The 14,339-nt window shown below is 36.5% G+C and overlaps 1 protein-coding gene across 10 annotated transcripts in view; it reads left to right on the forward strand.

The window, feature by feature from the left end:
* Positions 1 to 12,199, forward strand: part of PTPRM (protein tyrosine phosphatase receptor type M) — a 416,833-nt gene extending 404,634 nt beyond the window's left edge. For all 10 annotated transcript variants that reach the window (XM_072411414.1, XM_072411419.1, XM_072411415.1 and 7 more), the window contains 2 exons: positions 5,677 to 5,812; positions 11,528 to 12,199. In XM_072411414.1, coding sequence (XP_072267515.1) covers positions 5,677 to 5,812; positions 11,528 to 11,581 — 190 coding nt within the window. In that variant the 3' untranslated portion in view covers positions 11,582 to 12,199. The remainder of the gene's footprint in view (positions 1 to 5,676; positions 5,813 to 11,527) is intronic.
* The last annotated feature ends 2,140 nt before the right edge of the window (positions 12,200 to 14,339 follow it).

Genomic DNA, 14,339 nt, shown 5'->3' on the forward strand with positions numbered 1-14,339 from the left:
ATACTACTTTATAATTACAGATCTGGGTCAAATCCTTTAACAGTTTGAAAGCTTGGTTCACGTAGACCTGCACACTAATACCTTAAAGTTGTTTTCATCCTTGTCATAAAGAGCCAGAACCCTGCCAAGTCTCTATTGTGATGTTTGGTCAGGCCTATTGAGGAGACAACAATTAGTGCTTCCAAATTTGTGTGCCTGGCATTGATAACCATTCTGTCTTTGCTTCTGCTTACCTTATCTTAATGGGGAAAAACCTTAGTGGCTATAAAGCTTGTCATTCTGCTATAAGTTAGGAGGTTGAGTGGGGAAAGTTGGTCAAAAATTAGTTAGCTAGAATCCAAGGCTAAAAGCTTTAATAAATGGGTGTGTGACACACAAGGTTTATTATTCCCGATTCAGTTAATTCAGTTATATCTATTACAGAACTGCATTTCTAGCGTTTTGGATTGTTGCACAATGTCTTCCCTTAGCTGTAGATAAGTGGTGATTTGTTACTACACCTATTGTACAAGAATGACCATGACCAAGTCATGTCCTATGCTGTTATAATTGGAATCTCACGGTGAATGTTCGGTGATAAAAGCTTTACTAGTGCATTTAGATCATGTATGAGGTATCAGGTATCAGGTATAACATTATTATGTTTCTACATAAGGTTTAGTGGAACCCCATGTGCAATACTGACGGTGATAGGTTTCTGAAATGACACAGAAATCATTTCTAAATGGACTGAATTGCTGAGTTTTTTTTATCATTCAGGCTTTCTTTATGTATGGTTAACTGTGTTCCTATTTCTTTTAAAATACAATTCAATGGACCCCTATAGATAATAGTTTTTCATATATTTGAATATAACAAGCATAACATACTGCTTGCTCATGTTTATGCATGCTAATTCAAAAGGCAATTCTAGCTATTACACTGCCTTGATTTAAATGGAACCCATTAATATTGTTGACAGAAAAGGCTGCTGCAAGCACAAACCAATGCTTAAAATTAACCCCTGATCAGCCTGTGAACATTCAAGTTGCGTTTACAAGAAAAAAATCAGCTTTAAAACAAGTCATCATCTGACTCCTGTAGCTGCAGCTACTGTGCAGTAATTCATTTTCAGATTTTCAAGAGAAGCAGTGAAATTGTCCAAGGCCACCTTCTCCACATCATCTCCCCCTTCTTCTCTCTTCTACAAAAATAATCCTATAATTACATTAAAGATTAGAAGGCTGTAAAGTCCTTGCTGGGTGCAAGTTATAGGGCAGAGGTTGAAAAACTTTGGCCTTTAGACCAGAACTAGCCTAGCCGGTAGTTTGTTCTGGCCTAACGCCACCTGGCCGATCCGGCCTAATGCCGCCGGCAACCCGCGACTCCAGAGCCGCGGGTTGCAGGCGGATTGGCCAGGGGGCATTAGGAACTACCGGAGCCGCTGGAGCTCTGGTGCTGCCCCCTTCCAGTTGCTCCGGTAGTTACATCTGCCGTTGATCCATCCCCAGCCGCGGTAAATAGGGAAAGCTCCCTGACGGTAAAACCCTCCCCTTTCGAATGCATATGGAGGAGAGGTATTTCACTGCAGGGGGCGTTCCCTGGTGGAGGACGGAGCCATTATGGCGGATCTGGCCTACTGTGCTCCCGCCCACCCCATAGATGGCCGAGTGCCCATAAAACCCTTTTATAGTGTAAGCCTAGCTTATGGCGACAACAGCTTACTTATTGCTAATATTTTTCCTTTTTTAAGTGTGGTTTTGTACATGGTGTGGTGTATCTATTCTCTTCTGTATATAAAAACAAGTATGAAACACACTATATAGTGTGTATGATTTACATGCAATGGAGTAAACCTGCTACACAAAAAATTCAGCAAGCACCAAACACAGGATAAAAATACATTGGTGAGAATTATACCGCTGATAGCAGTAGTGCAGAATGTTCCATGCACTTTAGGTTTAAGGAATAATAAGGCACACATATAGCACAGGAGCTGTGAAAATCATCAGGTGGTTGAATACATGAGAGAGCCTTCCTCCAGTTATTTCTCTTCCTCTGTGTTTGACCAGCGGGAGGCCCCTTCAGTTTTTCCTATTGTTCCATGTAAATCTCATGGATTATAGAAGTGATTTTACATTTGAGAAGGCTCCATCAAGTTTGTATCCCTTAAGGTCAGACGTGACCTTTTACTTGCATTGAAAGCTTTGAAACAAGCGGTGAATATGCTTAAAATCTCTTTCATGTAAGTGACTAACCTTCTAGTAAGATTGAAGTATGTTCTGGTTTGTTGAGGATGACTGAAGTAACCTTTAAAAAGAGGCTTTTTAAAAAAGAATGAAATAAAAGTCTGGCACAAGAGATGCGAGATTGGTATTTGACTGTTTTTGTGTCCTAGCATTTAGATTTAAATATCTGGGCATAAGGTTGTTGCTGAAGTTTTACTATGGCATTATATCTAATTATCCTAATGCTTGTTATTAGGTAATATTAGCATACTGTGTTACTGGCGGATATACAAGCAAGTTAAGTGTGTATCTATCTAAGGAAGTTTTTTTATGGAATGGTTAAAGGGCAACTAATTCTAAAATGACAAGCGCTTTGTAAGAAGCTATTAACAACACCCACAAATATGCGTTGGAGCAATTATAGACATTTCAAGAGCTGAAAAGAATTTGATATAACATGGGTGACAGTTATTTCTTGTTTAAAAAAAGCTGTTACCCTTCTGTGACAGCAAGTAGCAATGACAAGAATTGACAATTCTTACACGAGTCCTGATGATATGTCGCTGCATTTTGCACCACTGGCAGCACAGTGTTACAGGAGCTTGAAGTGGTTCATATTGCAACTCTCATCATATATAAATCTTTGTGAAAATTATATGTGAAAATGCTTCCACAATAGAGGAATGGAAGAAAGGATAGGTAGGTATGAAATGCAAAAATATCTCCATGAATGTAGGGACCCAGTGCATTTAAATTGCACATCGCAAGAGTCTGATCTCTTAGAGTAAATTTGGGATATATATATTTTCTGTAGCTTCTCAGCTTCTCTTAGCCCAGTTAAGAAAACAATGTAATGTATAACCATACTGAGCCCTGCAGTGGCTTTAAGCTGTGTTGGTGCAGGGTCCTCTGGCACCCATAACACAGATTCCAAACAGCCAACTTAGGGCCATTTCAGGCTGGCGGTGATCCGTAGGGTTCCGCTGCAAACTCAACTGCAATTGGAGAAGCTGGGAACCATTTGGGGCTTACAGCTGCAGGAGATTATGGCACGATTCCAAAAGCCACTTTTGGCCGATCAACAATGCTGAAGACCTGACTCCAGGAAGCTCACCAGGTGAAGGTGGCAGCACCTGTGCCAGAGCAAGAACAGTTCAGTGCATATAAAATACAATGATCAGCCAGGTAAGGTTGATTTATTGCAGAAATGAAATCGCCTGTCCCTGCTGCAATTAAAGGGCCTGCTTGGGTGCAAATTTTTTAATTTTGGGGTTTAGTTCCTTTTGTAAAGTTGTAAATCTACGCACACAGTGGACAGGCTGGTCTAGTGTTCAAAATTTTTTTCTCGAGCTCTGAAGTTTCCATCTTTTTGGTTGAAGGATAAATACAACTGATTGAGGAACGGTCACAGCAAGCTTAAACAAGAGTAGTTTAGTCAATTTTGTTCTCCACATCATGCAGCCTATCATTAACATCTAACTCAGATCCTCATTGTAAGGTTCTTTGGCTCACATTAGGGTTCAGCTAACAAATTACAATCACATGCGCTAACAGTGGCTAAAGTGGGATGAATCTGGGGCATTAAAATTGCTTATCTCTTGTCCTTATCTGTATCTAGATATCTTATCTAGATTTGTTATCTCCTTAATGCATTTTTCAGTAGTAATTGATAATCTTTTAGCTCATACAATTGAAATCTGCTGTTTATACTTTAGGAAATTGCCCCCAATAAAGTCATATTTATTAGAAAATTCTCAGAACATACACTGTACAACTTAGTCCAGATCATAACTGAAATTAGGTCAGCACTAGCCTAGGAGTCTAGATGCTTCTAATCGAAAAGCCTAAGGCAAAGTGGAGGGAAAGTACTGACTTTGGAGGATTTAAGGTGCATTTAGACCTTGTTTTTTCATCACTAAATGATACATCACTGTAACCCCTTTCTTGCCATTTCCTACCCCATACATAGTTTCAAATTTTGTTGTTGTCTGTGCCATGTTAGTGAAATTCCCCTTCACTTTTTTCCATGTGTATACAACAGACGTAGAAGGATAAACCTACAAATCAAGATTTTCCTGTAACAACGCAAAATATTTGTGTTTTTCAATAACGTTTTATACCAGAATACAATTAAATATATATATTTCCACAATTTGACATGCTAGGTCATGTGTAAGACTGTAGATTCACTTTTAGAACAAGTGGTTGGGCAGATAGGAAAATTGCTTTGTTGATATGTTATATATATATTTACTCTATATCTCCCCAAGGAAACATAAGATGCACTATATGAATTGCATTGTCTTGATTTAGTAGAAACATTAGCACTTCTTTTGCTTTGGCTCTGAGAATATTGTACTTACTTGGCCATTCATAAATAGTGATAGCGCATGAAATAAGTAAAAGCATAGCAGAAAAAAAATAATTGCAAATCCTGTTATAAGTTACCATGAACCTGAAAGTTGTTCAGGATATTGGCTATTTGAATTGATAACAGTCATTTTGCAATCCCCTATACAGTTAGGGGAGGGAGGGGGTACACTGCTAGTTATGTATCCTTCATTTACATGTACTGACCTTAACAGTCTGCTACTGCTCCTTTACTGTGGGTGAGAAGGTGAATATTTAAACAATACCTGGACTTATGCACTACAGCTATCTGTATAACTCCAAATTTCCACCAAAACTAAATAAAACCGCTACCTGTTTGAATCCAGATTTGACAGCTATGGCACAATGCCCCGCCAATCTACATTGTAATCTATAGTGTTATCATCTCCCACCCAAAGCAGCAGGAGTTGGCACATCTGGTGGCCATGGCTAGTCAAGGAGAACCTGGACATCCTACATAGGAGATCTTTTATAGGTTTTAATGAACTGTGGGGGCACACAGATAACTGTATGTATGTATCTACATGTAAAGTATATTTTAAAATGTATGTGTAGCCAAATATTCTCTTTAGTTTGTAGATAGAGTAAGCAGGGTTAAAGCACCCTTTAAAGTTATTTTGCTGAAAATTTCCCTTTACTTAAATCTAAATAGGAAATGGAAGGACATTTTTCAAAAGATGGGCATTCCCATGTTAAACAATGGTCTCAGAACATTGCTTCTATTGATTTACCATTTAAATGTTAATGTACAGAAAAGGAAGTATTATACAGCATTCCATATGTAATAAATTATAAGCTGAGTACAGAGCATTCACAGGGATGTGTCCTAATTGTGGCATTGCAACTTCCTAAGTAGTCTTTAATGATCACATCCCCTATAGCTTGTTTCTTTATCACCTCATGAAGGGCAGAAGAAGTACATAAAAAGTTACAGATGCACACAGTGTATAGAACTCAAAGCAATCATTTAGATCATTTGTGTTTTAAACGAAGCTCATATGATACTTGAGGGATTGTAGATTCACAGAAATGCTCGGGGAACTCAGGCTAAATCCCATTTAACTCTTTTCCTTTACAGAAATGGAGGTGGTCGCAGTGGAACGTTTTGTGCAATTAGTATTGTTTGTGAAATGCTTCAGCACCAGAGGGCAGTTGATGTATTCCACGCTGTGAAGACACTTAGGAACAATAAACCTAACATGGTGGACCTCTTGGTAAGTTTTCTTATCTTACTGCTGAATACAAATGTTTCATTATCTCAGCTGCAGCAGACATTCTTCTATGTTGTGGAAATGCTTGACAAAACAAGAGGAATTTTCTTACCACATGGATAATGCTTTCAAATCAAAAGATCCTAAAGGCTTATGGAATTTACTCCAAAGTGTGAGATACAAATGCTGTGTTTCTGTACAAAGGCATAATGGAAACAAAGTCTAAACACAACTTAAGATTCATTTTAACCATTTTTATTTTTTTTTATTTGAGACACGCTGTCACCTTGTCCATTCAGGCCAAAATGACAGTGTCTGAGTAAAGTGCCTTACCCGTTTAATGTCTCTCAACTCCTGCAACACCATTTCTTCTTTTGTGTCTGCCACTAAAAAACACCAGGTGCTTCTGGGTATCGTGATCTCGCCCCATGATTCATTGCTCTTGCTTTACTTAGTGGTCAACCTCTAAGCACTGCCACACGATGGAAGGGAGACGTAGCCACTTCATCTAAATTAGCCAACACTAGTTTTTTTAAACTGGTGGTTGAAACAGAATGAGAAGCATTTGGGTAACCACCAAGAGGTAATTATAAATTGGTTGAAGGTGGATGTTACAAACTGTGTCTATTGGCACAAGGCAAAGTGTGCCACACGATGGAAGGGAGACGTAGCCACTTCATCTAAATTAGCCAACACTAGTTTTTTTAAACTGGTGGTTGAAACAGAATGAGAAGCATTTGGGTAACCACCAAGAGGTAATTATAAATTGGTTGAAGGTGGATGTTACAAACTGTGTCTATTGGCACAAGGCAAAGTGTCTCTTGAAGGGACAACCTGAAACTTGAACTACCATTTCTCTGATTTTGAAAACGTCCATTTGTTTCCAGAAATATGCTGTCTACCAAAATACATTTGTATGAATAACAACATACATCTTGTAATGGTATATGAACATTTTGATCCATTAGCCCTGAGATCTACTTTAATAACACTTTATGCCAAAAGATCTTTATAGTAACCTATGGTAACTCAGATGTTTCATAAATGAATTATTTGGAAATGAAGCAGTCTAGACTTTACATTTTCCTTGTAACTCATGGCTAAATCTTAATCACTCATCCTGTCTGCCCAGCTCTTCTCAACACAATTGTACAATCAGTTTAACAGCTCAAGAATTACTTAGTGTTATCATTAGTTCAGCAACATTTAGGAAACAGGTCTGTTGTTTGTCTTCTCAAGTGTTAAAATGACCTTTTGAGTCAAATCTCGATCCCATTTGTTGGCATGGGTTGTTTCAAAAGCCTTGTTTTAATCAAATTCAAAAGATCATTGATTTCTCAATCCACGGCACATTCTTTTGTCTAAAGAATACTCATTATTAGCAGGTGCACACTGCATTTGCAAACTGAAAGAAGAAAGCAGAAAAATTGAAATATAAAAAAAATTCTTTTTATTATCTGTGTCGGTGGAAGCACATCTATTTTTCTTGTATCACAATACAGCACATTCTTATTCAAACTATAAGCCTTCTATTTAATTAATGCATGATAACAAACACACAGCCATAACATAATGTCACCAAGTATAATACCATGGCAAATTGCTGGCACTGCTCCAGCGCTGTAGTAATTCTATTTCCATGTTGCCAGACACTAGTCGTATGAGGAGACAATAGATTGTGTTCTGATTATGAACCATGAACCTGGCATCTGTTTATCTCTGCTTAGGAACTCTTCACATTCTCAAAGCTTGTATGCTTGCTTTATCCATAAAGTACCCAGATCAGTACTTTTCTCATTAGTTTCCAAGATTGAATTGTGAACAGTGTTTAATATTCTTCCCACAGAGTGCATTTGTATGCTCGCAAAAGGCAACATTGTGAAATGAATTGCCAGAGTTTTAAATTATACATTTTTATGAGTTTTCCCAGCTAGCCAGCTTTTATTTTAACTTGAGGAATATTGTATTTAATTGTGGCTACAGTAGTTACTGCAAATAAAAGATGTCTAAAGTAATGAGGTGCAGTCTTTTGTGTCCCTACACGTAGCTGTTTTTGTGGCCCTGATGAAATCCCGAATCTGTCAAGTGTTATATTTATTTTGTTTATTGAACTCTGAAGGTGTTTCAGGACCCTATAAGTGGTTCTATTAGTAACTTTACAGGCTTATGCAAATAGATGGCTGACACTTAAACACTATAATTTCCAAAATAAGTTTACAGTTTATTACAAAACATTGATTATTTGCCTTGTGTCTTGTTTGATCTCATAAGTCTATGACAAAATTTGTTTTTGATTAGCAAACATGTTTTTTTTTCATATTTCAAGATAGGAGGATACTACTACTGTAGTCCTGTGTGCCTAGGCATCACTCCTTGGTAGAGGCATCCTAGGCACATAATGTCCACTGTTTACTGGAACCAGGAGGAATCATTTCATCTCTTTCCCTTCTCTTGTATCAGTACACAAATGGATAGGTGCTGTGCAGCTTTCAAGACATTTGTACTATTACTGCTCATGTTTATGTCTCAAACAGCAATACATGGACTGTGGTCTCCATTCCCATGCTTCAAACTATTAACATTTGCTCCTTCTTCTTCCTTAGTACATGTCCATTCTAATTTGTCCTGTGCAAATGTGTATTTACATTCATGTCACAATTCTGTTCAAGGAATCTGATAATTATGCAGTCTTTATTTTCAATACTTATCAAAGTATTATGTAATTGTTTGTCCAAAGACCAGTAATGCCCATTACACACTTGCAGTTGCAAACTGTGTGGTAAGACTCCTCCAGGTGCAAAGCAAACTGCTGCTCTGCCCCCAGGAGTTGCAAACCACACTCCAAGTTAATACTCTAGTGTATGTTGCCATTGCATTTGCAGTTGTGGTATAGTTTTTCTTCCAGAAGAGGAAAACCAATTGCATGTCCAGAAGTAATATGTCACTTCCAGGATCTGGTCTGCAATGCAAACTTATGCGAACACATAGACAAAGTGGTTCCCAACCGATACTAAACAGTTAAATGGAAATATTTGGGAGAGCAGTTGAGAATGTGTTACAACTCTGTGGTTGACCACAAGCCTGAAATAAGCCTCTCTATTAAGGTACCAAGAGATGATTGTTATGTCACTGAACAAACGACTATTTGTTGATTTACAAATAGAGTTAAAAAATCAAGGTATATGTAAGTCTAATTTGTTCCATCATTTTACCTTGTAGCTTTCTCAGGGACGCACTGGGGAGGGGGCCTTAGCTAGGCGAAAGTAATAATAAAATATCTAAAGTTTTTTGTCCTAATTTGCCACTCAGCTGCACAGTATAGGAATCCATTTATACCGTATTGCTTCTAAGATCTCCGTTTGATTCCATTGTGATGCCTGCCTAGTACATTAAATGACTATTCAGACTTTTGGACATTTGAGTCTTTTTGGACAAAACAAGTAAATCTATAAAAAGCTGTTGAAAAGTGTGGAGACTCAAATGCTTTATTAAATGTTGTTCTTGTAGAAGGGATCATTATAACATCTGCTGCAGAAAGCAGTATACAGTACAGTGAGCTGACTTGTTTTTTAATTTGATTTTGTTGATGGTGGCAGTGTCTTTTTACAGCAAAGGAGCTCATCTGCAACACAAATGGCTACATTAAACTAACATATACCAAACCAAAAATCTGGTAATAATTAGATATTGGACTCGTGCCATCCTCTTGTAATTGTATTTGTCCCAGACCTTCTTACAAGAGATATATAAACAACAAAATATTTACTATGATGTGTGATTTTCGTGTTCTTGTTTTAACAAGACATCAATGAAGGCCCCAGGTCATTTAGTAAAAAAGTTCTATCCCTGTATTTTGCACAAAAAGGGAAGATATTATTAAGGTAACATATTGCAACCAGATACTGTTATCAGGTTGATGTTTTATATCACTAGTAAGTATCTTCCTGCATTATTCGGTATAATTAGATTGTGCAATGAATAATCCTCACATGCATTGGGAATTAATCTGAGATATGGAGGACTTTCCACCTCCACTGTCCATACAATTGCATTGGGGCTTCGATAGAAAATACTCTCACCAGAGAAACATTAAGATTTTTTAAACATTGGTCAAGTGAATTGTTTGGGGAACGGCCTAAAATTACCACAATTGGTATGCAAACGTTAACAGATATGTCTGGCACAGATGTATGACTGAATGGACGGCATAGCAGGAGGGGGACCATGTTTTCTGCAGGACCATCCACACCTATGGCCAGTCTATTTGGTGGACACTTCTCTCTTAACCCTAACATAATTCTTAAGTCTTTAGAAATAATGCTGTGATAAATAGTTACAATAACTAACATCGGTATTAGTTTCAGCTGATGTTTATAGAAATAAATAATTCTGAGAGATGTCTAGACTGGTTTTTCTATTACCGATGTTCTATTAAAGCTTCAAAATGAACATTCCAACGTTTGGATTTCCGTACTCTGTAGTAAAGAGCTTCAGCTAAAGCAAACTGGAACATGGACAAATCAAAATTTTTTATATCATTTGCCCAGCAAGATGAAAATCAGAAAGTATATTTTTCATGTGAGGAAAATAAATTTAGAATCAAAGTATGTATACTGAGTTATATATTCTGAAATAAAATGGTAGGGTATTTCAAGGGAAAAAAAAAAGATTATTTTATACATGATGTGTGATTCAATGCAAAAACTATTCTCTTACTGTCATAATTAAGAGAAGTGAGGAAAGTAACTGAAAAGTAAAACTTTTTCTGCTGTCACTGTCATGCCAAAACTCAGAATTAAAGATGATATCCAGGCAGAAACTTATAACCTATGTATCTGCTTTCCTTTTTATTTTATTTCATTAGTTTTATTGAGAATTTAGTAAGTGTAAACAGAAGTTAACATTTAATAATTGTTAATCAAGGTATCCAATAGAAACTGTTACGTAAAACACATAATAAAAATGATTCTCTCCACCCTATTAAAATGTGAAAATTTATAGCATGACATTGAGTCACCTAGCCAATGAAGACAAAATAGGTTTCCAAAAAAAGTCAGGAAATAGTACTTTACAGGGAAAAAATGCATAAAACAAATGTGCCTCGCCATCTACAAAGAGGGAGAATGCCAAGGGGGTAAACAGGAGACACATAGACTTTTCCCCTTTTTCTAGAGCTTCCGTTGTACTTTAGGCCACCAGCTCCCATGCATCAACCTTCATTTGTGTTCCCACCAATCTCCCCTCTTAGCCATGGGGAAGCACGGGGCTGTGTATTTTTATGAATGGCCTGGAGGAAAGGGCAGGGGTATGACCACAATGGGACCAGATGCAACAAAGGTAAGAAGTTTTTTGCTCTGAACTCCGAAGCTTTAAAACTGAACTCCAAGGCAGCCATAAAACACAAAATAATTTATTAATAAATATTGGTTGACATTTAATAATTAATAGTGATGTTACTACCTAGATTTGTCTAGATATAAGCCCTCTGCACTGTAGCATTTGGCCTGGGAATAGAAGGGCCAACACTAGAAGCCGATCAGACCTTGCTGTTCAGCACATATTTTGTAAGAGAACAAATATTATGTCCATACAATATCAATCACAAAGCTAATCTGACCAAACAGACATGAGAAATAATGTCATTATGCCAAGATTTGTCTTTCTGCTTTGCCAGTCTTCCTTCCTAATTTACAGATGTGTAATTCTCCTCTGTTTCAGGATCAATACAAATTCTGCTATGAAGTGGCTTTGGAATATTTAAATTCTGTGTGACTTTTGATTGAAGCAAATTAAAGATGGAAAAAAGTGTCACCTTCATCTCAACAAGAACAATGGAAATTATTCATTGACATTTGTGTACATACAATGAAGACTTCAGTGTTCTGCTTATTTTGCTTTCTTATAAATGGCTCTTTGAGGAGCTTTAAAAAAGATATCTGGAAGCTGCCTGCACTGCCTTTACCCCCACTGTCTTGCTGTTTCCGGACAAGATGCATCTTGATGCTTAAGGATTGGTTATCCACAGTGACCAAGTTGCCTGAACGAAGCAGCAGATTTTGGTAAATGAACGAGCACAATTTCATTCTTATGAAGGATCTTATTTTTTTTTTACTTTGTTACTGTCTTAACTACAACAGTGTTGATTTTTATTTTATTTTACTTATGTTTTGTTCTGTGGAAAATGCAGTTCAGCACCCTGACTACATATTTTTATTACATTTGTACACCAATGTGTTTGAAAGAAAACTTGACACGTATTTATCTGTTTAAAACTGCATTTAATGGGACACATTTTGTTGAATTATAATGACTTTATTTGTATTATTTGAAAAAATAAATAAATGACTTTGCAAAAAAAGAACTGGATAAATAAAAAAAAATCTATCAAAAGTGTTGTGTTTATTTAAGTATTTAGAGATGGTTCAGGTACAACAAATGGCATCTACATCACAATTTAATGAAAAGGGAATAGCAACAGATAATTTTCTAAATTGAGTTTTCCCCCCCACAATTTTCAATTTATCTAAACTACCCCTAAGGCTACACATCTAATCTAACTACTAGCTCACTATAGCACAACCAATATATGGATGGAAGTTGTAGAGCTGAGGGCCTACATTGATATTGCTATGGGATTGTGGTATATATGGTTACACTTCTGCCATACATACAGCACGTTGTTGTGATTTCATAGAGTTCTACATTTTCCTTAGAAAGGCTCTTCATCATTGGCTTCTACAACTAATAGCTCTGAAATCATTCCTGGCTGCAGCCATTAATATATCTTTGCCTTGCCTGCTCCCTATTTTAATTATAATGTACTATATTATTATAGCGCACTATAGTTTAGCTCATATTGCAATATCCCGTCAGAATAAAACTATGGGTATCATGGGAGAACAGTTAGCCTGAATTTCATTAGATGTGTATGACCAGGATTCAGGAATTACAAAGCTAATAACAATATCAGCCAGTAATGAAAAGTAGTAGTACAACCATGTACGCTGTGTGTGATAAAAGCTGAAAAAACAATATAAATATATATATATATATATATATATATATATATATATATATATATATATATATATATGGGTGTGTGTATAGCCCAATGTTTTAGAATATGGATTGAAATAGATTGGCATTTCTTTAATTTCTGTATATGATTCACCCCCACTATCGGTCTCAAATTTCCTTTAGGATATGCAAAATGTTTAAATTGTCACAGGGAAAGGAGGTGAGTGTAAATCTGGTAGGTAAACATTTTTTGCTGTCTAAGGTTAGCTTGGAGAGATGTTCACTAATTTGCAGCTGTGGCACTGGGACAGGAAATCTTCCCAAAGGAACACTGGACGCGTCTTTTATATCACAGCATATCTTACTATAAACAAAATATAATTAAGTTTTTGGTATTCTGTTCTTACCATACATGTTAATTATGGCAAAAGTGAAGGTGTATATCCTGGTATTACTTCACAAAGGGTGTCCATGTGATTTAAAACTCACGCCATGTCTATTACAGATTTGGTTGTTTTTTTTTCAAGTCATCACTTATAGAGATATATGTAGTCTACCATTACTAAGCTTTCCTTTTTAAATGTTATTTTTCGTATTACTGTCTGAGATATAAGTATATAGAACAGAATATTTAATTTCACTCTTATCCACCTATAATTTTAGTTAATGGTATTTAAAGAAACCCGTAATGTTAGAATATGGAGACTGTCATTGCTGAGCTCTTAAATAAGAAATTGCAGTTATCTGGCTGTTATACTGATATAATGGCTTCAGTTACCTTTGACTGCCCCTTAACATAGGGGGATCATATTTTCTCTTTAAAATTCGAATCCACATGCATGCATGGCAACTTGCACTGAGGACCATTTCCAGGCAGCAAGTGCTGTCCCCTGGATGTCCAAAGCTTTATAATATTGGGCCTGATTTATTAAAGCTCTCCAAGGCTGGGGAAGATACACTTTTATCAGTTAGCACTACATGAAATAGCGAATTCAATGTAACTGTGCAACTACAAATAAGTTATTAGTTATGTGTCATCTATAATGGAGAGTTGTCATTAGTTGGTATGTGACCTATGCTACCTCTATAAAACATGAAAAAACACATAGAACAGCCTCAAAAATAACAACCCTATCCTGTGCTATAAAAATAACTACTAAAGGCCAATAAATCTGTCCAATATATTCAAGTATAAACTTTCCAAAAGTCAAAAGTTTCTGTGCTAATGAATGTCTGCGAAATGTATAATGTATTTCAAATAAAATGCAGTTGATCACATTTGTTACAGGACGAGATGACAATCAATTGAATTACCAATAAATATGTTCTGCTTCAAACAGGGAAGGAAGCGCAAGCTGAATTATAATGAATCTTGCAAACACTTTCCCCTAAATACAGCTAAGACTCTTGAAAAATGGAACATGGGAACTATGAAACGCACAATATACACTATGTGAACATAATTTACAATGTAATGAAAGTTTGAAAAATGATGTTTTGGAAGGTGCACCTG

The sequence above is a fragment of the Pyxicephalus adspersus genome, chromosome 5, assembly GCF_032062135.1.
Source record: "Pyxicephalus adspersus chromosome 5, UCB_Pads_2.0, whole genome shotgun sequence".
NCBI lineage: Eukaryota > Metazoa > Chordata > Amphibia > Anura > Pyxicephalidae > Pyxicephalus > Pyxicephalus adspersus.